The sequence below is a fragment of the Polyergus mexicanus genome, unplaced genomic scaffold (assembly GCF_030449975.1).
Source record: "Polyergus mexicanus isolate NDT 795.1 unplaced genomic scaffold, iyPolMexi1.0 SCAF_19, whole genome shotgun sequence".
NCBI classification, from domain to species: Eukaryota; Metazoa; Arthropoda; class Insecta; order Hymenoptera; family Formicidae; genus Polyergus; species Polyergus mexicanus.
Genome location: NW_027223339.1, coordinates 3,240,045 through 3,264,604, shown reverse-complemented (window position 1 = coordinate 3,264,604; position 24,560 = coordinate 3,240,045). Strand labels below are relative to the sequence as shown.

Here is a 24,560-nt window from a genome sequence, read left to right as displayed (position 1 = left end):
GGAAGGAAGAGACAGATAGAGAGAGGAGAGAGAGAGGGGTGGAGAGGAAGGGAAGGAGGGCATGAGGGAGACATGTTTATACACACGCACGGACGTACGTATACACTTTTTTCTTGCTCTCTTTCTCTCTTTTACACAACACTCATACACTCTCTCATTCGATCACTCATTCACGCACTCACTCACTCATCTGCTCACTCACAGCGTAGTGAATCTTCATGCTACGTATTGTCGTTAAAAGTATGATTATTATTTAGCGACGGACCGCGGAGATTGCGCGATCACATTGTTACGTCGCCTAGCGATGTGAGAAACGCGACATGTACCGTGCAAGTTGCGTGTGGCGCGTGATTGACGCGAGATAAGACGAACGATCTTCTAAAACCTTCGCATTACGAATGCGGTGGAAAACATGAAACGTATAATAAGATACTTAAAAAAATGAATTATTTATCATAATTAATAACTATTTCTAATTATAATAAATAATTATTATTTTAAAAAGCATGTATTATACGTTATTACGTTTTTGAAGTTATTGCATTCACGATGCGAAAGTTTTAGTCAATCGCAAGATCGCAAAAATAATGTAATTAATAAATTACACTTGAGAAAATTTATTTTTATTCTGCTCAAATCAGATGTTCCAACGTTAAAATGTATTGGTCGCTCTGAAAAGAGCGGATTGATTAAAATAAAATTTTAGAGTAGACGCTCGAAATGCCTGCCATCCATCCTAATGCAAGCTCTCATACGTTTTAATAAATTTCTTTGGACGTTCTCCATTACTTGTTCGTCGATATCCCAAATAGCATGTCGTAATCTTGTTTCAAGTTCTTCGGTATTTTCAGGAAGCGTTTTATAAATTACTTCCTTACAATAACTCTATAAGAAGAAATCCAAAGGATTGAAATCCGGACATCTTGCGGGCCAATGTATCGGGCCGTACCGACCCATCCAGCGTCCGGGAAAATGCTCGTTTAAATAATTTGTAACGATCCTGGCATTGTGTGGCCCAGCACCGTCTTGTTGAAAGACAATCTCGTTTCTTTCAAATAATGGCACATCTTCTAGAAAATCTGGAAGATTTTCTGTTAAAAATTGACGTAAGTTCTTCCAGTTAAAGTATCTGGAAGAATAACTGGACCAAGTATTTCAATGCCCATTATTCCAGCCCACACATTAATCTTCCAACGAATTTGAAAATTTCGAAGTCACGTGACTGTGGGATTTTCCTCGCTCCAAAAGTGCATATTATGCACATTAAAAATTCCTTCCTATGTGAATAGCGATTCATCGCTGAACATCACACGAGAGGAATATCTTGGATCTCGATCGATGTTTTGCAAAAAATTTTCGCAAAATGTTTATCTCGCGGGATAATCTGCTGGTCGTAAATGTTGCATTCCGCTGCTCGCGCGGACAGCGGGACCAATCGCGCGATCGAAATCGTCGTGGGGACGGTCCACGAAAATCGTATAAATTAGATGCACGATGGATACTGCAATCAATAAATCTGCGATTACCAGCGATTATCAATAAGCGCGAAGAAGATATGACAGCGTACACAAATCAAGAATACTACGACATGCTGATGGCACTTGGCAAATGTCACGGGCAACAGAACCATGCTGCAAGAAGATACGCCGAATTGTATTCAAACCGAAGACATCCATCGAATCATGTCATACTTGCAGCAGCTCAAAGACTTTACGATACAGGCAATGTCCTGCCGAACAAACACGACAGATGGGAGAGATCGCTACGTTAGAAACGTACAAAACACGGAGAGAGTCGCACGTGCTTTCGAAGATAATCCCGAAACTAGTATTCGGGTAGTTGCTCGAGAACATGATTTATCTTGTGCAACCGTACAAAGAATATTAAAACAAGAAAAGTTGCACGCGTTTCATTATACACGCGTGCAACACTTACGACCAGCAGATTATCCCGCGAGACAAACGTTTTGCGAAAATTTTTTGCGAAACATCGATCGAGATCCAAAATATTCCTCTCGTGTGATGTTCAGCGATGAATCGCTATTCACACAGAAAGGAATTTTTAATATGCATAATATGCACTTTTGAAGCGAGGAAAATCCCAGAGTCACACGACTTCGAAATTTTCAAACTCGTTGGAAGATTAACGTGTGGGCTGGAATAATGGGTACTGAAATACTTGGTCCAGTTATTCTTCCAGATACTTCAACTGGAAGAACTTATGTCGATTTTTTAACAGAAAATCTTCCAGATTTTCTAGAAGATGTGCCATTATTTGAAAGAAACGAGATTATCTTTCAACAAGACGGTGCTGGGCCACACAATGCCAGGATCGTTACAAATTATTTAAACGAGCATTTTCTCGGACGCTGGATGGGTCGGTATGGCCCGATACTTTGGCCCGTAAGATCTCCGGATCTCAATCCTCTGGATTTCTTCTTATAGGGATATTGTATAAAACGCTTCCCGAAAATACCGAAGAACTTGAAACAAGATTACGACATGCTATTTGGGATATCGACGAACAAGTAATGGAGAATGTCCAAAGAAATTTATTAAAACGTATGAGAGCTTGCATTAGGATGGATGACGGGCATTTCGAGCATCTGCTCTAAAATTTTATTTTAATCAATCCGCTCTTTTCAGAGCGACTAATACATTTTAACGTTGGAACATCTGATTTGAGCAGAATAAAAATCAATTTTCCCAAGTGTAATTTATTAATTACATTATTTTTGCGATCTTGCGATTGACTAAAACTTTCGCATCGTGAATGCAATAACTTCGAAAACGTAATAACGTATAATACATGCTTTTTAAAATAATAATTATTTATTATAATTAGAAATAGTTATTAATTATGATAAATAATTAATTTTTTTAAATACCTCATTATACGTTTCATGTTTTCTACCACATTCGTAATGCGAAGGTTTTAAAAGATCGTTCGTCTTATCTCGCGTCAATCACGCGCCACACGCAACTTGCACGGTACATGTCGCGTTTCTCACATTGCTAGGCAACGTAACAATGTGATCGCGCAATCTCCGCAGTCCGTCGCTAAATAATAATCGTACAGTTAACGACAATACGTAGCATGAAGATTCGCTACGCTGTGAGTGAGCAGATGAGTGAGTGAGTGCGTGAATGAGTAACCGAATGAGAAAGTGTATGAGTGTTGTGTAAAAGAGAGAAAGAGAGCGAGAAAAAAGTATATGCGTACGTCCGTGCGTGTGTATAAACATGTCTCCCTCATTCTCTCCTACCCTTTCTCCCCTCCCTTTCTCTCTCCCTCTCTCCCCTCTCTTTTCCTCTCCCTCTCCTTCTCCCTCTCCTCTCCTTCTTTCCTTCTTTCCCATCCCCACCCCACCCTCCCCACCCCATCTTTTCTTTTCTCTCCCTCCTTTCTCTCTATCTCCCCCCCCCTCTCTCTGCTCGTTCTTTATTGTATTCTTTCTTTCCCATTATCATATTCTCTTATTTATTCGACTTTTATTCTTTTTATTCTCGTCTTCCTACATAATAGTAATTATTAGTTTAATCATTTATTTATTCATTTTTATTTTATAGAGTATAAATGAGATATTGTGTATCTTATAAATAAAAAAAATATTTAATTATATATATTTTTGTATGTACATGTGTTGTATTCAATTATAGTTAAATAGAAAAAGAAAATAACTTGTTGTGTATTTAATTTATGCTTAATAAAGTAAAAAAATAAATAAATAAATTTATTTATTTTCATGTAGGGAGACGAAAATAAAAAGAATAAAAATTGAGTAAAAGAATATAATAATGGGAATAAAAGAATGAACGAGCAGAGAGAGAGAGAGAGAGAGAGAGAGAGAGAGAGAGAAGCGCGAGTAAACGCGTAAGTGAATATGCGAGGAGCATGAAGCTAAGCGATACGTAGTATATAGCGAGCGTGCGATTAGAAAGAGACAGAGCGTATGCTCGAGAGAAAAAAGATACTGCAATAAAATTAGTGCGTACATGTATATTACTCTCACACGCATGAAAGAGACAAAGATAGTACGATTATGTCTGTCTTTGTCATGTAAGATTGCAAGTCCGTCTATCGCGACATCACGCAACTAATCTACTGCTCTGTTTTACTCTTAAGCCTCGGAGTGTTTACGTTTAGTAATTAGATTTGCAATCGGATTAATCGCAGTCAACCGACTAGGAAAAAAGTTCCCTAGACCAGTGCTCTGATTTAGTTGCACATTTCGGCCCGATTCCGTGGCTCACGCCTATTGCCCCCCACTTACCGTTCGTACGTTAGCGACGAGTCGCCAGATATGCGTAACTAAGGACCGCGATGCTTTGTCTCAGGAGAGTCCGTATATAAGAATGCCCAAATATAATAATAAAACAATACTTCTCTATAATTAAAAGTTTTTCTTCAATATTTTATATCAATGAAATATAAAGTATTGAAGAAAACTTTTAGAATTTTGATAATTTTCGCGGTGCATTTAAAAAGATATTGTCTTATTTATTATATTTGAGCATTCTTACATATGAACGCTCCTGAGACAAAGCGTCGCGCTCCTTAGTTACGCGTATCTGGCGTCTCGTCGCTAACGCACGAACGGTGAGTGGGGGGCAATAGGCATGAGCCACGGAATCGGGCCGAAATGTGCAACTAAATGCGAGCACTGCCCTAGACTAATCGGATTTGTAAACGTGTCTATCGAGCGATCGGATTAGCTCATTAATAAGGGACTGTACGAGAGCGTAAAAATTTCACTCGTATCGCAGAAGTTTAAGAAAAAATAGAAAAGTATGCATGTACTTTTTGTTATTCTCATAATAATTAACTTTCATTCTCCTTCAAATGTATATTAAGCGATAGATGTAATGTTTTACTGATATATTTTAAAAAAACAAACAGTCTATATAACCTCATCTCACTCTGTTTTAATATCTTTAACAGATTAGTTTTTTAAAATAATATTTTTTTCAGAGGTAATCACAAATGGACTTTGCTGAAAACTATACAATTTTCTGTGAAAAAATAAGAAACTTAGTAAAACAATTTAATAATTACATTAACGTCTTCCGTATAATATGAAAGATATATCTCAAAGCAAAGTTTATTAATATAATTAATTTAGCTAAAACAACTAAAAAATAAAAACTGTTTTACTATATACATACCGAACTGTTCCTGCTCAAACACGTTTTTCTCGTTTGTATCCATTTGCAATTACCTCTGAAAAAAATATTATTTTAGAAACTATTATGTTAAAGATATTGAAACAGAGTGAAGTGAGGTGTAGTCTATTTGTTTCTCTAAAATATATATGTGGCGGATAATCCACCACCAAGTAGAAACGCATGCCATATAAGGCGCGCGAAATACTCGCGGGAAATAAAGGTCCACGCGCTAATCACGTGCCACGCGCACAACAAGAACCGCGCGCTAAGCACGTGCCGCGCGCAGGACGAAGACCACGCGCTGAGCACGTGCCGCGCACAGGACGAAGAGCACGCGATAAGCACGTGCATAACAGATCAGGTAGTCAAATACCTAACCGCGAGGCGGCGAATTGGGCAAACCAAAATCTCGCTATCAGAATACCATCAACAACAGTATATAAGGTAGCGAAGCGACAAGGCAAGACAGTCTGCTCACGCTTTCGAGAGCGCAAGCAACAGATACGTGAGCACGACTCTTTTGATATACGCTTAGAGCGTCAAAAAGCTGTTAAACAGTGCCCTAACAGGTTCGCCTTCACGACCGCTGCCGCCCCGTTCACCAGGGGCCGACCTACGGCAGAGAGCGGACCAGGAGGGCACACAGCGAACTAGCGAACCACCAGCCAAGCGGGTACAGTGGTCATTACTGCCCTGGAAGCTGGAGCCGCTGGAGATACCGGCCGTCAACTTCACACGTCCTCCAAGAAGCCTGCTCGCTACCTGGGACATACGACTGAGGAGGTATACATCACCCTCCTATCCAGGAACGGTGCCAGCACTCCTGACACCACCGGCGCTGACACCTCCCAGGAGCGACGCAAAAAGAGGCGACAAGCAGGAGCGGGCCACCCAGACGGATCGTCGCAGCCTGGTACATCGCGGCACGCAACACCGACAACCGCAGAAACAGGAGCGGGCCACGCAGTCCTCCGACTCCGACTGGGAGGCCACCACCAGGACGACGGCCACGCAAACCGAGGCAGCATATCACCAGGCCTCCACACGTATCCGGCGAGCGGTTTCCACACCGGCGAAGCCCAGGGGCACGTCCGGGCAAGGACCCTTGAAGTGGACTCGAACCACACCACACATCTCGTGGCGAGAAAACCTCGCTACGCGTAGGAGTCGCTAAAAGCGACGCAATCGGCCCTTTTCAGGGCCACACAAAATTTAACACTTGTACATATATAATCGGGAGAATATATTTATTGTCGATACATAGACCACGCATTCTACCTTTCAATCGACATCCTATCTTCGAACACATCCACTCGACCACCACATTGGTGACCCCAACGAGGAAGGATGCCGAGAAACCCGAAGGATAGCACGATACTCGTCGACGACGAAGACCAGCCAACAAGCAGGATGGGACTACGCATCCCATCCTTCTGGCCGGAAGACCCGGAGCTGTGGTTCGCGCAGCTAGAAGGACAGTTCGCGTTGAGCAGCATCACAGATGACAACACGAAATACGCTTACGTTCTCTCACGGATAGAACCTAAGCAAGCAAGAGAAATCAAAGACGTCATCACGCAGCCACCAGCAACTCGCAGATACGAGGCCATCAAGAAGGCCCTCATACAGCGCCTAACAGATTCACAGGCGCAAAAGATAAAGCAACTCCTTGAGCACGAAGAACTAGGCGACAGGAAACCGTCGCAGTTTCTACGACATCTGACTACCTTGGCCGGAACGACGGTATCAGACGAGCTGCTAAGGACCTTGTGGCTAGGGCGATTGCCTCCACAAATGCAAGCAATACTAGCTACACGAACGGAGGACGAACTGAGCAGCGTAGCAGAGCAAGCAGACCGAATACACGAGGTCAGCAACCGGACACTCGTGGCGGCAATCGGACAGCAAACGGCAGCAACACAAGCAGCCAACCCATGGACAGCATAGATAGAAATGCTGACAAAGCAGGTCGCAGCACTCACGACACAGATGACAAGGTTCATGAAGCAAAGGAACACCCGAGGCAGCACGAGAGAACGCTCAAGAAGCAGGAGCCGAAATTATCAAAGAACACCTAAACAAGAGGGCATATGCTATTATCACAAACGCTTTGGAGCAGAGGCACGCAAATGCACTCAACCATGCACGTACAAAGAGCCAAAAAACGAGGAAAGCAGTCATTGAGGGCGGCCAATGACGGCGACACAGAACCTCGCCGCCTGTACATAAAAGACCAGAAATCAAAAATAACATTTCTGATAGATACAGGCTCCGACATAAGCGTCTATCCACGCAGGTTTAGGCAGGGAAATCAGCAGAGACAGCCATTCGATCTATTCGCAGCAAACGGCACGAGGATCGTAACGTACGGCATGATAACCCTGCAACCAAACCTGGGATTGAGACGAGCATTTCCATGGCGCTTCACGGTAGCAGACGTAGCACAACCAATCATCGGCTCAGACTTTCTGGCTCAATATCACCTATTACCAGACGTCAAGAACCGAAAATTAATAGACGGGAAGACCGGACTGGCCACGCCAGGAACGGCAAAATACAGCGAAGTCACCTCGATAAAAGTTGTGAAAGAAGAAACACTCTACCACCGTATAATAGCAGAGTTTCCGGGAATCACACAGCCCGCAGGAGCGCAGAAGATAGCAAAACATAATACAGAGCACCATATAGCGACAACACCAGGACAGCCGGAAGCAAGCCGACCACGCAGATTGGCACCCGATAAATTACAAGCAGCAAAAGCGGAGTTCGACCTCTTGCTACAAGAGGGAATTATAAGACCATCAAAAAGTCCTTGGGCATCACCGCTACACATGGTGCCAAAGAAAGAGAATAACTGGAGACCATGCGGAGACTACCGCAAACTAAACGCGAGAACGATTCCAGACAGCTACCCAATTCCGCACATAGAGGACTTCGCGCAAACGCTGCATCAGAAACAGATCTTCACAACAATCGATCTAGTACGTGCATACAACCAGATCCCGGTACACCCCGCCGATATCGTAAAAACGGCAATAGCAACACCATTCGGACTCTACGAATTTCTATACATGCCATTCGGATTGAGAAACGCTGCACAAACATTCCAACGTTTTATAAACGAAATCCTACACGGACTGGATTACTGTTATGCCTACATAGACGACATACTGATAGCCTCAAAAACAAAAGAGGAACACAGTAAACATATGAGAGAAGTTTTTACCAGATTAGATACATACGGGATCAAAATAAATCCAGCCAAATGTGTTTTCGAGGCAAAACAAGTAAAGTTTCTCGGATACCTCGTGTCACAAGAAGGTACTAGGCCACTTCCTGAAAAAGTAGAAGCCATAAGAAACTTTCCAAAACCTAGCAGCATTAAACAAATGCGCCAGTTCTTGGGGATAATAAACTTTTATAGACGTTTTATCCCCGGGGCTGCTAAAGAACAGGCAACCCTCAACGACGTGCTGAAAGGTCCAAAGAAGAAAGGAAAAACACCTATCACATGGACGACAGAACTAGAAGAAGCATTCACCAGCTGTAAAAACAGCTTAGCTCGAGCAACACTACTAGCACATCCAGATCCAGCAGCAGAATTAGCGGTAACAACAGACGCCTCAGACACCGCAATCGGAGCTGTAGTCCAACAACGAGTAGACGGACAATGGCAGCCACTCGCGTTTCTAAGTAAAAAACTTAACAACGCACAAAAGCAGTATAGCCCGTATGATCGAGAGCTACTAGCGATCTACGTTGCTGTAAAACATTATAGACACTTGCTGGAAGGACGAACATTCACAGTATACACGGACCATAAACCGATTACGTTCGCCTTCAGACAAGATCCACTGCGCAGCTCACCACGACAAGCCAGACACCTCGAATTGATCGGACAATTTACAACCGACATTCGACACGTCTCCGGAAAAGAAAACGTCGTGGCAGATTCTCTTTCTCGCGTAGAAGCTGTAGAAAAGGCAGTAAACTACGAAGCACTCGCTCGAGCACAAGAGGAAGACCCAGAGTTACAAAAGATCCTGAAAGCAAAGAAAGGATTAAAACTAACAAAGATACCTCTTCCCGGAACAATAACCGGATTGTATTGTGACACGGAAACGCCAATCACACGACCATACGTACCAGAAGCACTACGGCGACAAATCTTCCTGTCACTACATAACCTGGCACACCCAGGAAGAAAGGCAACAGTAAAACTCATCACACAACGATACGTATGGCCACAAGCACAAAAAGACTGCACAAGATGGGCACAAGCATGCATACCATGCCAAAAAGCAAAAATCTCAAGGCATAATCAAACACCGTTGGGAAACTTCCTAAATCCCACACAGAGATTCCAACATATACACATGGACATTGTAGGACCTCTACCAATTTCGAAGGGATACCGATATTGCCTAACCATCATAGACCGATTTTCGAGATGGCCAGAAGCCATCCCAATACGAGACATAACCGCAGAAACAGTCGCACAACACTTATACACAGAATGGATCACACGCTACGGCACACCAGCAAAAATTACAACGGATCAGGGCCGACAATTTGAAGCAGATTTATTCAAACAACTAACACAGCTAACCGGTACGACGCACATAAGGACAACAGCATACCACCCGGCAGCCAACGGAATGGTCGAGCGCTTACACAGACAATTGAAGGGCGCAATCAAATGCTATCAAACCACCTCATGGACGGAGGTACTACCAACAATACTACTAGGCATTAGAGCCGCATGGAAGGAAGACCTGCAGGCAACCCCCGCCGAAATGGTTTACGGAGAAACAATCCGGCTCCCTGGACAATTCCTATGGGAACAACAGGGACAGGAGAGAGAGCAACAATCAGACACAGTAGTTGAGAAACTACGCAAAACTATGCAACAGTTAAGACCCGTCATAAAAAGGCACGGACAGAAAGCAGTATTCATATTCAAGGACATGGCAACGACACCACAAGTCTTCGTACGCCATGACGCCCCAACCGGAGCGCTACAACAGCCATACGACGGACCATACGAAGTACTGCAAAGAAATGAGAAGACATACAAGATCAAGGTCAACGGAAAACCAGTCAACATATCAATAGACAGACTGAAACCAGCATACGTCCTAGAAGAAGAACCAACGCCAACAACGCTAACATCGCCAACAACGCTAACATCGCCAACAACGCTAACATCGCCAACAACGCCAACATCGCCAGCAACGCCAACAACGCAAGAACAGAAACAGCCAATAAAAAAGGGATACACCCGATCCGGAAGACCAATACGACCACCGGTCAGATTCAACATTGACCAGTAAAGGGACTTCACCACAACCAAAGGGGTCCTGTGGCGGATAATCCACCACCAAGTAGAAACGCATGCCATATAAGGCGCGCGAAATACTCGCGGGAAATAAAGGTCCACGCGCTAATCATGTGCCACGCGCACAACAAGAACCGCGCGCTAAGCACGTGCCGCGCGCAGGACGAAGACCACGCGCTGAGCACGTGCCGCGCACAGGACGAAGAGCACGCGATAAGCACGTGCATAACAGATCAGGTAGTCAAATACCTAACCGCGAGGCGGCGAATTGGGCAAACCAAAATCTCGCTATCAGAATACCATCAACAACAGTATATAAGGTAGCGAAGCGACAAGGCAAGACAGTCTGCTCACGCTTTCGAGAGCGCAAGCAACAGATACGTGAGCACGACTCTTTTGATATACGCTTAGAGCGTCAAAAAGCTGTTAAACAGCGCCCTAACAGGTTCGCCTTCACGACCGCTGCCGCCCCGTTCACCAGGGGCCGACCTACGGCAGAGAGCGGACCAGGAGGGCACACAGCGAACTAGCGAACCACCAGCCAAGCGGGTACAGTGGTCATTACTGCCCTGGAAGCTGGAGCCGCTGGAGATACCGGCCGTCAACTTCACACGTCCTCCAAGAAGCCTGCTCGCTACCTGGGACATACGACTGAGGAGGTATACATCACCCTCCTATCCAGGAACGGTGCCAGCACTCCTGACACCACCGGCGCTGACACCTCCCAGGAGCGACGCAAAAAGAGGCGACAAGCAGGAGCGGGCCACCCAGACGGATCGTCGCAGCCTGGTACATCGCGGCACGCAACACCGACAACCGCAGAAACAGGAGCGGGCCACGCAGTCCTCCGACTCCGACTGGGAGGCCACCACCAGGACGACGGCCACGCAAACCGAGGCAGCATATCACCAGGCCTCCACACGTATCCGGCGAGCGGTTTCCACACCGGCGAAGCCCAGGGGCACGTCCGGGCAAGGACCCTTGAAGTGGACTCGAACCACACCACACATCTCGTGGCGAGAAAACCTCGCTACGCGTAGGAGTCGCTAAAAGCGACGCAATCGGCCCTTTTCAGGGCCACACAAAATTTAACACTTGTACATATATAATCGGGAGAATATATTTATTGTCGATACATAGACCACGCATTCTACCTTTCAATCGACATCCTATCTTCGAACACATCCACTCGACCACCACAATATATATATCAATAAAACATTAATACATCTATCGCTCAATATACATTTGAAAGTAAATAAAAGTTAATTATTATGAGAATAACAAAAAGTACATATATATACCTACTTTTCTATTTCTTCTTAAAATTCTGGGATACGAGTGAAATTTTCGCGTTTTCCTACAGTCCCTTATTACCAGGGTTGGGAAGTAACGCCGTTACCGTTACAGTTACTTTTTTTCGGTAACTGTAACGGTAATGGCGTTACAAATTTTATTTGTAACGGAAAAAGTAACTTCGTTACATTTTTCGGTAACGAGTAACGAATTTAACAGTTACTTTTTTCAAATTTTTTGATTTATTTAAGATATTATTTTTGCTATTGTGCGTGATAAAATTTTTATCTTAACCGTAAAGCCGTAAGCAAATCGACCAATTAGCATTCTTATTATGTTGTAAAAATGCTTGAATGTGATTGATAAACTTATGGCTCTTGCAGACCAGTGCGATGACGCGACGCGCGATATCCAATGAGAGCTTTATCTTTTCGGAAAAGCAGAGCTCTCATTTACTACCAGTTCTAAGTACCTTGCAACGAAAATTAGAAAATCTCAATAAATCTGACCTTATAGATTGCCATTCATTAGTTGAAGCTATTCAGCAAGGTTTAAATAAAAGGTAACTTATTAATTTGATTAATACATATGTTATTTAATTTTAAATAAGGATTTAATTGAAAAATATTATTTTATTTTAAACTATTGATTCAAAAGTATTAATTTCAATAAAACAAACAATGTCGCTTAATTTACTATATTTGATTTTAGATTTCTTACAATATTTGAAACAAAAGAATTAATAATAGCAGCATGTTTACATCCAAAATTTAAGTTAAACTGGTTAACCGGAGAAAAAAGAAAACGTGCTGAAAATTACTTGGAGGATTTATTGGGAATCCGATCAACTGAAAATTCTCCAAAAGCTGGAAAATCTGACGATCACGATGATTTTTTCATTTTTGAGCAAAAAACGGTGCAAAATGAATCTGAACAAGAAGAATTGCAACGGTTTTTAAAATCAAATAATTGTAATATAGAAATGTTAAACGACTATCCAAAACTTAAAAAACTTTTTATTAAATATAATACAGCTTTACCAAGCGGTGCATCTGTAGAAAGAATGTTTAGCATCGGTGGCTCTGTATTAACACTACAAAGAGGGCATTTAAATGATGATACTATGGAGCAACAAATTTTATTAAAAATTAATAAAGAATTTCGATAAAATTTAATCATTTATTTTGTAATAAACCTTGAATGAAATCTTGCTTACAATTTTTTAAAAGTTTTTCTTCTGCAAAATAATTTATTAGTTTCTATTGTAAAAAAGTAACGGAAATTGTAACGACTCGTTACTTTTTAGTAACTGTAACGGTAACGAGTTACTTTTTAAAATTAGTAACGTGTAACGGTAACGAGTTACTTTTTAGAAAAAATAACGGTAACGGTAACGAGTTACTTTTATAAAGTAACTTTCCCAACCCTGCTTATTAGTGTAGATCCGATTGCTCCATAGACAGTTCTGTAAAGTTAGCCGAAATACTTTAACTTTTTAATAATTAAAATTATCTAATCGTTTGGTGGTCGTTTGGTGATGATTGGTAGCCTAATTTAAACGTTTGGTGGTCAACCTTTTTTTTAAATTAAATAATTAAAATATTAGTATAAAGTTAGCCGGATATTTTTAATTTTTAGTTTAATTGATTAAATCAGAGCTTATTCAATGCAGAATCGTTAGGTGGTCGCAAATCCTTTATTTACAACGTTGGTCTATAATTTATCCAAAATGTAAAAAAACCATGTGCGGTTAGATAGCAGGGATGGCTAACTGGAATCTGTAAAGTTAGCCAAATAAATATATTATTTACCAACCAATTTTGTTCAAATTGGTCTTAATTGAAAAACGATCGTTTGGTGGTAATTAGTAATTTAATTACAACGTTTGGCAGTTAATTATTAGGCTACTACGATTATAAAACCATATGCGCTGATTCTGCGCCTGCGCGTGCTTTCGTCGTATAATGGCTCTCGCAGACCAGCACGATGACGCGACGCGCGATATCCAATGCGAGCTTTATGTTTTCCGAAAAGCAGAGCTCTCATTGGATATTGCGTGTCACATCATCGCGCTGGTCTGCGAAAGCCATTACACGACGAAGGCACTCGTAGGCGCAGAATCAGCGCATATGGTTTTATAATCGTAGTAGCCTAATAATTAACTAAAACATTGTAATTAAACTACCAATCATCATCAAATGATGTCTTTTAATTAAGAGCAATTTGAACAAAATTGGTTGGTAAATAATATATTTATTCGACTAACTTTACAGCTTCCAGTTAGCTATCCCCATTACCTAACCGCACATGGTTTTTTTTACTTTTTGGATAAATTATGAACCATCAAACGTTGTAAATAAAGGATTTGTGATCATCTAACGATTCTGCAATAAACCCTGATTTAATCGATAAGATTAAAAATTAAAAATATCCGGCTAACTTTACACCAATATTTTAATTTTTTAATTAAAAAAAAAGGTTGACCACTAAACGTTTGAATTAGGCTATCAATCATCACCAAACGATCACTAAACGATTAGATAATTTTAATTATTAAAAAGTTAAAATGATCCGGCTAACTTCACAGAGCTTCCATAGACACGTTTACAAATCCGATTAGTCTAAGGAACTTTTTTCCTAATCAGTTGATATGACTGCAATTAATCCGATTACTAAACGTAAACACCCTCGATCTCGCACACACCATATGCACGAAATTTTTGCAGACAGTAATCTTTTTTACTAGGCTTCTAAACACTTATGATAAGGAAATTTTATAATTTTTTAACCTCTTTGACAATCAATCATCAAAATATTATACCGGAAATAAGCTGGAGTTGGAAGTTCATATTCTTTAATAATTAACAGCTCAAACGATTGTTCCTTAATTGCTTCCCTTTTAAACTTAATTGTTTTTGAAATATTTAAAAAAAACGTAAAATTTATCATTTTCATTCAAAAACATATTTCCAATAGTTTTCTGCAACTATATCCAGCATAAAACGATTGCTCTTTAATTGCTCCGTATTGCTCTATCATTATTTTCATGATTTATTGCATTTTTTATCAAAAATTAACAAATTAAGAGGATGCCGGAGCGACGGCCGAACTCCGACGGGTTAGCGCCCTCATCTAAGCGTAACTAAAATTATCGATAATACCGACCGAAATTATCGATAATATCAATAATTTTAGTTCCGCTGTTACCAATATTAATATTTCTGCATGTTTTATTCATATTTGAAAGAGAATTGTGTTCAATATGTTGAAATTGGATAACATCGTGTATTTCTACTGCTCTATTGCCTCACGCATATCTAAGCGTATCTAAGCGAATAGATAACATAGACATGTGTCTGCCTTTATTGCATATTTGAACACAATTGCACACATTACTTATATGGACTTATATATGTATATATATATACATGTGTGTGTGTGTGTGTGTGTGTGTGTGTGTGTGTGTGTGTGTGTGTGTGTGTGTGTGTGTGTGTGTGTGTGTGTGTGTGTGTGTGTGCATGTATTGTTATATATATATGTGTGCCTTTTATGTGTATATATATATATCTTAAATCGCATCCGGTTCAAAATATTGTAAAGCAACCAGCACACGTAAATCACCTCTGGGATATTTTTTACAATAACCAGCACACGTAAATCGCCTCTGGGATATTTTTTACAATAACCAGCACACGTAAATCGCCTCTGGAATATTTTTTACAATAACCAGCACACGTAAATCGCCTCTGGGATATATTTTTAACCAGAACGCTCATGCAAACCGAATCTGGTATAAATTTTTTTGAAAACAGCCAGTTCACGAATAAACCGCCTGTGGCACTAACTACTATAAAAAATGTATATATAATTAATTTTTAATTATATATAAAACTAAACAAAGGACTATTCTTATTTTTCTGAGAGAGAAATTATTTTACAATTATGTGTGCATGTGTGGGCATGTGTGTGTGTGTGTACTTATGTATACATTGTGTATATAAATAATTTTATAGCAATTATTGGCAATATTATTTTTATAAGAATTTCTCTATAGATGTACAGAGTGATCCGAAAAAGTATTTTTGCGAGAAACTTGAATTATTCAAAAAAAAGAAACTAAATGAAATCATATATATGATTTATTATTGAAGAGTTGAATTTTACAAATGATTATTTTAAAACTGCTTTTCTTCATTCTCACAAGTATAATTTTGAAGCGCTTGAAAATGTGGTCAATAATTGTATGTAACATTGTAGCTACAATGCTTTTTATTTCCTCAATTATGCGCTTCTGAAGAAACTCGAAACTTCTGGAAATTTACGTGGAAATTTTATAGAAGCTCATAACAAGAGAAGTAAAGACCATTATAGCTGAGATCCGTCATAGAGCACAGATGTCTGTGTCGCATACATATTTTGAACACAATAATATAATATTGCTCATATTGTCTCTTTTGATTTTGTCATGATGTGCATATAAATATATATATATATATATATATATATATATATATATACAGGGTGTATAAAAAGTACCGGGACGGTAAAATATCTGAAGAACTAAGCATTTTCGAAAAAAATGTTTCAAATAAAAGTTGTAGGGTTTCAAAAGATCTATTTATTAGATACTATAAGTTTGACATTGGGTGGCGTCGCCAAGGTCAGGACAGTCACCTTGAATTTTTTTAATGGAAACCCCTACTTTTTATTGCATATTCTTGTAGTTTATCTCGAGAGCTTTTCAAAAAACTATAATAAAATATTTTCCATTAAGTACTTTTTGAGTTTTTTTATATCTTAATCTGACATATTTCGTCTCTCCGATTTAAATTTGCATTTAGGCGTTCCTTTCCAACGATATTTATTATATATATATATATATATATATATATATATATATATATTGCATAATATATTTTACATTATTATTTGCTTTCCATTATATCTATTTAGCAAACAAGTCACAATTTATGACATGTTTGCTAAATAGATATAATGGAAAGCAAATAATAATGCAAAATATATTATGCAAAACCGCATCTGGTATGAAATATTTACAACCAGTTCACGAAAAGATCGCTTCTAGGATCAAATATTTTGGCAATATTTAGAGCGCACATGCAAACCGCATCTGGTATGAAATATTTACAACCAGTTCACGAAAAGATCGCTTCTGGGATCAAATATTTCGCCAATATTTAGAGCGCACATACAATCTGGTATGAAATATTTACAACCAGTTCACGAAAAGATCGCTTCTGGGATCAAATATTTCGCCAATATTTAGAGCGCACATACAAACCGCATCTGGTATGAAATATTTACAACCAGTTCACAAAAAGATCGCTTCTGGGATCAAATATTTCGGCAATATTTAGAGCGCACATGCAAACCGCATATGGTATGAAATATTTACAACCAGTTCACGAAAAGATCGCTTCTGGGATCAAATATTTCGCCAATATTTAGAGCGCACATACAATCTGGTATGAAATATTTACAACCAGTTCACGAAAAGATCGCTTCTGGGATCAAATATTTCGGCAATATTTAGAGCGCACATGCAAACCGCATCTGGTATGAAATATTTACAACCAGTTCACGAATAGATCGCATATAGATAATATATAACACACATATAGTATGCTCGGATCAGAAAGAGATGGACAGAGAAGAATGGGCAAAGAGAAAGAGGATATGAGTGTAAGTGAGCAAGTGTCTATACAAGTGCCAAAAGTAAGAAAAAAAAAGAAATAGTTGGATCTTTCTCCGTAGCAATACTTTATGCTCACTAATGTTTAGCGACTGATGTGAATTATTAATCGATATATTGTTGTACAGCTATTCCCTCGCTTACTCATTCCTATTCTCTCTCTCTCTCTCTCCCTCCCTCTCCCTCCCTCTCTCTCTCTCTCTCTCTTTCTTTTTTTGCCCATGTCTGTCCATTTCTTTATAACAAAAATACTATATGAGTACTAAATACTATGTGCATCATATACATATAATGTGTATGTTCATGTATTGTAGTAATTCTAAATTCTATTTAAAGATTAATTTTATGTTACAATTTTTTTATATACAAATGTCTTTATGTTGTTTTCTATTTAGGAATTGCTTTAAAGATATAGTCAAAAAATAAAAAAAAAATTTGAAATATTACATTTTTATATAATATTACATAATCATATTTATATTTTTGTATAAACTGCACGGAAAAAGAATTCAATTATATCTAGCGACATATTAGTATATAGTATACATTAAAACAATTCCTTCTAGAATTATGGTATATAAATATACTAACCTTTTGACCCTTATTCTTTTTAAAGAAAGTTTGCGAGCAAAGCAAGGCAAGCGTTTCTCATTACATTTTCGCCCCATTATATGAACACACTATAACTACACAAACACAACACTCGTTTTTTAAATTCGACGCGTTATAACGCGTTATAACGGTTGAGCACACTTGTGCGGTTATCTCTCGTTACGCGTATGTACACAACACGCGCGACTGAGACTGAGACTGAGACTGAGTACTGCCGCGCACTGATATTATCGCATGCGCCTGGCTGTGTGCGTGTGAATAGTACAGTCGACTTATTCCCCGATACGTACATACATACTTACAATTAAATACATGCATGCTACAAATATCGCGTAATAATAAAAACAAATGCGCATTTTTATAAACGAATATTCTGTAACCGAATAAAAAGTTATTTTCATATTGATTAAAATTAATTCGATACATAAAAACATTATTTATTAATATTTTACGACGTGTCATTTTAATCACAATAATGTAATTAATGCATTTAAATTATTTTCGGATATATAAAATGCGAAATACAGACATTTAATTTTCTATAGTGACATAACATATATATACAGGGTGTCCGGCGTCAACCGCATCACCGGTCATGTGCAGGTAGAGCAGGTGAAACTGAGAAGAAAAGTCCTGTACCAATTTTTTATATAACACTTAATAAAAGAGTTATTATTGAGTAAAGTCTGGCCAATCAGTGCCGATCTTTAGCCGGGCGCACGTCGATGAACCGCGCGCTTGATAGTGTACACCGCTGCACACTTCACAGCGCGCGACTCACTGACATGCGCCCGGCTAAAGGTCGGCGCTAATTGGCCAGATTTTACTCAATAATAATTCTTTTATTAAGTGTTATAGAAAAAAAAGGTAAAGGACTTTTCTTCTCGATTTCATCTGCTCTACCTGCACACGACCGGTGATGCGATTGACGCCGGACACCCTGTGTATATATATATATATAAATTTTATAATAATTTATATATATTAATCTAACGTAAAAGATTATAGATAAAGGGAGCCTCACGAGCGAGACTTCGGAACTCTTCGATATTTGTCGTCTCGCTTGCTCCTTCATTCTTTCTCGCTTTCGCTTTTGTCGACTCTCCAGGATCGCGCGGGGATCTTTCCTTATTTACTATATATAAACATCTTATAAAATAAAAACTGAAACTTTTTCGTATTGTATTTTATTAGTATAAAAATAATTATAATGGATTAATGAGATTCTTGCGATTAAAATAACACCAAATATGACATAAATCGGATAATTTTAAATGAAATAAGTAATCATAATTTTAATAACATAATTGATTAAAAATTATCCGATTTATGTCATGCTTGGTATTATTTTAATCGCAAGAATCTCATTAACCTATTAGAATTATTTTGATATCGATAAAATACGAAAAACAGAAATTTTACGAACGATATGTAACCCGAGATATTATAGATAAAGAGAGCCTCGCGAGCGAGACTTCGGAACTCTTTGATGTTTGTCATCTCGCTTGCTCCTTGTTCTTTATTGTATTCTTTCTCTCTCATCCCCATTATTATATTCTTTTATTTCTTTGACTTTTATTCTTTCTATTCTCGTCTTCCTACATAATAATACATTAATTTATTCGTCTTTATTTTATACAACATAAATGAGATATTGTGTATGTCATAAATAGAAAAAGTAATTAATTATGTGTATTTTTGTATGTACACGTGTTGTATTTAACTATAGTTAAATAGAAAAAGAAAATAACTTGTGTATCTCATTTAAGATGTATCAAATAAACATAAATAAATAAATTTAATTTATTTTCATGTAGGGAGACGAGAATAGAAAGAATAAAAGTTGAGCAAATAAAATAATATAATAATGGGTATAAAAGAATACAATAATGAACGAGCAGAAAGAAAGAGAGAGAGAGAGAGAGAGAGAGAGAGAGAAGCGTGAGTGAACGCGTAAGTAAATATGCGAGGAGCATGAAGCTAAGCGATACGTAGTAGCGTGCGAGCGATTAGAAAGAGACAGAGCGTATGATCGAGAGAAAAAGGTACTGCAATAATGTTAGTGCGTACATATATATTACTCTCACACGCATGAAAGAGACAAAGGTAGTACGATTATGTCTGTCCTTGTCATGTAAGATTGCAGCTCCGTCTATCGCGACATGACGCAACTAATCTACTGCTCTGTTTTACTCTTGAGCCTCGATCTCGCACACACACATATGCACGAAAGTGTTGCATCGTAAAATCTTTTTTATAAAGCTTCTAAATTCACTTCTCTAAGTTCACCTATACTCTTTGATGAAATGCCGAGTGCGGGGTTCACTGATTAGGCACGTACAGATTACAAATTTGTTATATTAAGTAAATGTTGACGGCAGAAGCCGATAACAAAACTGTAATTTTCTCATTTTTTTAAACTTTTCATATAAAATGTTAAACTCCGCACTCCGTTATTATGTGTACCTTAATTGTGGAAAAGGATTTGTTGATATCTATAATCAACAAAAAGATTTTGCAATCCTACTAATATTCGCATTCTGTCGGTAATCGGGCATCCTCTTAATCATTTCCCAAGCGACGCCGTTGCCACCTATCGGCCGCTTATCGGAACTAAATGGCTCAGCACCCAACGGCGAGAATATTCAAACATATAATATAACAGTTCTATTGTTTATAACTATATCTCAAAAAGTTTAATCAACGTTTCTTATTGATTTTTTGGTAGAATAATTGCACTTTGTTTGCTCTATTATGATATTCGCGATCGCTCCCCTTGTATAATTATTCTTTTTATGATATATTAGCAAAAAAAATTCATTTTCTTGGAAAAACATATTTTCCGTAGTCTACTTCAAGTATATCTAACATAAAACAATTGCTCCTTAATTGCTTCATATTTAAGATCGTTTTAAGCTCGTATTAAACTACACATTGAAGATTGAAATTCAAGATTCAAGATTGAAATTTGACCAATCACAAAGAAATTTTAATCCTTTTTATTCTGATTCAAATTCTAATCTTTAGTCTTCAATTTTTCATTTTCAATGCGTAGTCTGATACGGACTTTAAGTGTAGTCTTGGCTCGTCGTTACCCATACAGCACAGAACATTGCAATTACATTGCAGTAATATTACAATCTTGCAAGTTGCAATGTAATATTGTTGAGACATTATTGGAACATATAATTGTAATATTTTATGAGAATGTTACAGCAACATTTCAAAAACATTACAAAAAACAGTTTTCGGTAATTGCTAATTCGTTTGTTTACCGTTATGTGGCGCGCGTTGCGTTACCTATCCAGCATTTAAGTTTTAGTCACGATGATTACATAAAGCTTGAAAAGAGCGGCTAATAAGATTAAAGATATAACTATTTTTATCAGTTTAATTTATCCGATACAATCCCTAACACAGGGAATTCAGATATTGAACTGATTGTTCAGTAATCGAATACATAAATATCCAAAAAAGTTAAAATTATTCGTTAATTGTCTACTTAAGATGTAAAATAAAGTCTAATATCTACATAAATAAAATTTTAACTTTTATGAATGAAATTATTTAATCATTACTATTTTCTTAAACTTGTAAATTATTTATAAAATAGCGATGTTAACTAGAAATTGTTAAATAGTTTCCATTCCTATATAAAACCAAAAATTTAATAATAATTTTATAATATGCACAATATTTCAAATTTTAATAAATAAACTTCGAGAATATATAAAGACATCCAAGAGAAAAAAAACTCGTAATTTCGTAAATTCACAATCTTTTTTTCTTATTTCTCTTGGATGTCTTTATATATTTTCAAAGTTTATCTATCAAATTTAAAGCGTTCTGCATATTTGTAGCAACGCATTTCAATATTACAAATACATTGCACCGTAACATTACTGTAATATTACATTGTAATATTTCTAAGGGCGGACATTTCAACGTTGCCGCAGACTTGCAGTAACATTGCAGAAACATTTCGCAATTTCCATGCAATATTACAATGTTTCAATGCAAGGTCTATGCAACGTTTTTGCAATCTTTCGGTGCTGTATGGGTATGCGTTATTAATTGCCGTCCTTAAGCCCGTATCAGACTACGTATTAAAGATTGAAATTTGACCAATCAAGATAAAAGGAATTAAAATTTCCTTGTCCTGATTGGTCAAATTTCAATCTCAATCATAGTCTGATACAGGCTTTAAACAAAAGACCAAACATATTTCAACACGTTAAGGCCATTGCACATTCAAAAGTTTTAGTCGTAATCGTAAGGCCGCAAGCAAATCGACCAATCACAATCAAGCATTCTAAAATGTAATAAGAATGTTGGAACTATGATTGGTCGATTTGCTTACGGCCTTACGATTACGACTAAAGCTTTTGAACGTGCAATGGGCTTGACGTGTTGAAACATGTTTGGTCCTGTCTAAAGCCCGTATCAGACTATGCATTGAGATTGAAATTTCACCAATCAGGAAAAGGAAATTTTAGTTCCTTTTATCTTGATTGGTCAAATTTCAATCTTCAATACGTAGTCTGATACGAGCTTAAGGACGGCAATTATAATAACGACGAGCCAAGACTACCCTTAAAGCCCGTATCAAACTACGCATTGAAAATAAAAGATTGAAGATTAAGGATTAGAATTTGACTAATCAGAACAAAAAGAATTAAAATTTCTTTGTTCTGATTAGTCAAATTTCAATCTTGAATCTTGAATCTCAATCTTCAATGCGTAGTCTGATACAGGCTTAAGACGATCTTAAATATGAAACAATTAAAGAGCAATTATTTTATGTTAGATATATTTGCAGTAGACTACGGAAAATATATTTTTCGAAGAAAATAAATGGTTTTTTTTGCTAATATATCACAAAAAGATTAATTATATAAGTGGAACAATCGCGAATATCATAATATAGCAAGCGAGGTACAATTATTCTACCAAAAAATCAATAAGATTTAACTCTTTCAGATATAGTTATAAACAATAGAGCTGTTATATTATGTTTGAATATTCTCGCCGTTGGCTGTTGAGCTATTTAGTTCGGATAGGCGGCCGATAGGTGACGACGGCGTCGCTTAGAAAATGGTTAATTTGTTAATTTTTGATAAAAAATGCAATCAATCATGAAAATAATGATAGAGAAATGCGAAGCAATTAAGGAGCAATCGTTTTATGCTGGATATAGTTGCAGAAAACTATTGGAAATATATTTTTGAGTGAAGATAATAAATTTTACGTTTTTTGTAAATATTTCAAAAACTATTAATTTTAAAAGGGGAGCAATTGTGGATTCTGACAGAGCAATTAAGGAGCAATCATTTGAGCTGTAAATTATTAAAAATATGAACTTCCAGCGCTAATTTATTTCCGGTGACGAGCGAACTCCGACGGGTTAGCACCCTCATCTAAACATAACTAAAATTGTTGGTATTATCGACACAATTATCGATAATACCGTCAATTTTGGTTCTGCCGTTACCGATACTAATATTTATGCATGATTTATTTGTGTTATAAAAACCAACTTCGTATTGTGTTCAATATGTTGAAATTAGACAACATCGTGTATTTCTACTGCTCTATATCGCTTCGCACGCGTATCTTAGCGTACCGAAGCGTATAGATAACAGTATAGTATAGACGTATAGCTGCTTTTATTATATATTTGAACATAAATTTACATTGTTTATACAGACTATGTGTCTTCCCATATATCTTCCAAGAGGAATAACATATTGGGCTGTGTGTGTATATACAGGGTGTCCCATTTTTAAAATTCCACCCTCATAACTTTTCAGGATCAACGTTTGAAGGAAAACGACTCGGATAAAAGTTGTAGGGAACAAAGGGGACTATTTAATAGCGACCTTGGATTTGACATTAAAGGTCATTTTCAAGGTCATTTGAAAATCAACTTCCGTTTTTAAATGGAACTCCCTATTGTATAGGGATATATCCCGTATATCCTATATACAGGGTGTCCCAGACTACCCGTACACCCCTTTTAAAATAAAGATAAATGGCTTTCATCAAAAATCGCGAACATTTTTTAAGTAAATCGAATATGTTCTATCGAATGGTGATATTTTCAACTTTTGATTCCGATTGGAAATACGCCATCCGCACCGTAAGTTGAATTTTTTGAGGGGAACATAATACTTTTTATTAAAGATTGGAATTGTACGTGAAAAAATAAGAAACTTTTGTATCAAACGTCATTTCTAAAAGTGCCTCTGTCAATCTTAAAATTGACCTTGAAAGTAAATTCATAATTTCATCACAGTTACATTATTATTATTATATATATATATATATATATATATATATATATATATATTTATTTTTATTTCGATGTTTCATACAGAATATTATCGATCGCTTGTGGCAACTGCGCGTCGATTTGGCGTTTGCCGCGCTATAGATT

The 24,560-nt window shown here is 37.8% G+C and overlaps 1 protein-coding gene across 1 annotated transcript; it reads left to right on the top strand.

Moving 5' to 3' along the window:
• Positions 1–6,512: 6,512 nt before the first annotated feature.
• On the top strand, positions 6,513–7,112 carry LOC138941605 (uncharacterized). The gene has a single exon (XM_070311433.1). It carries the CDS (start codon positions 6,513–6,515, stop codon positions 7,110–7,112), a length of 600 nt encoding a protein of 199 aa, XP_070167534.1.
• Positions 7,113–24,560: the final 17,448 nt, after the last annotated feature.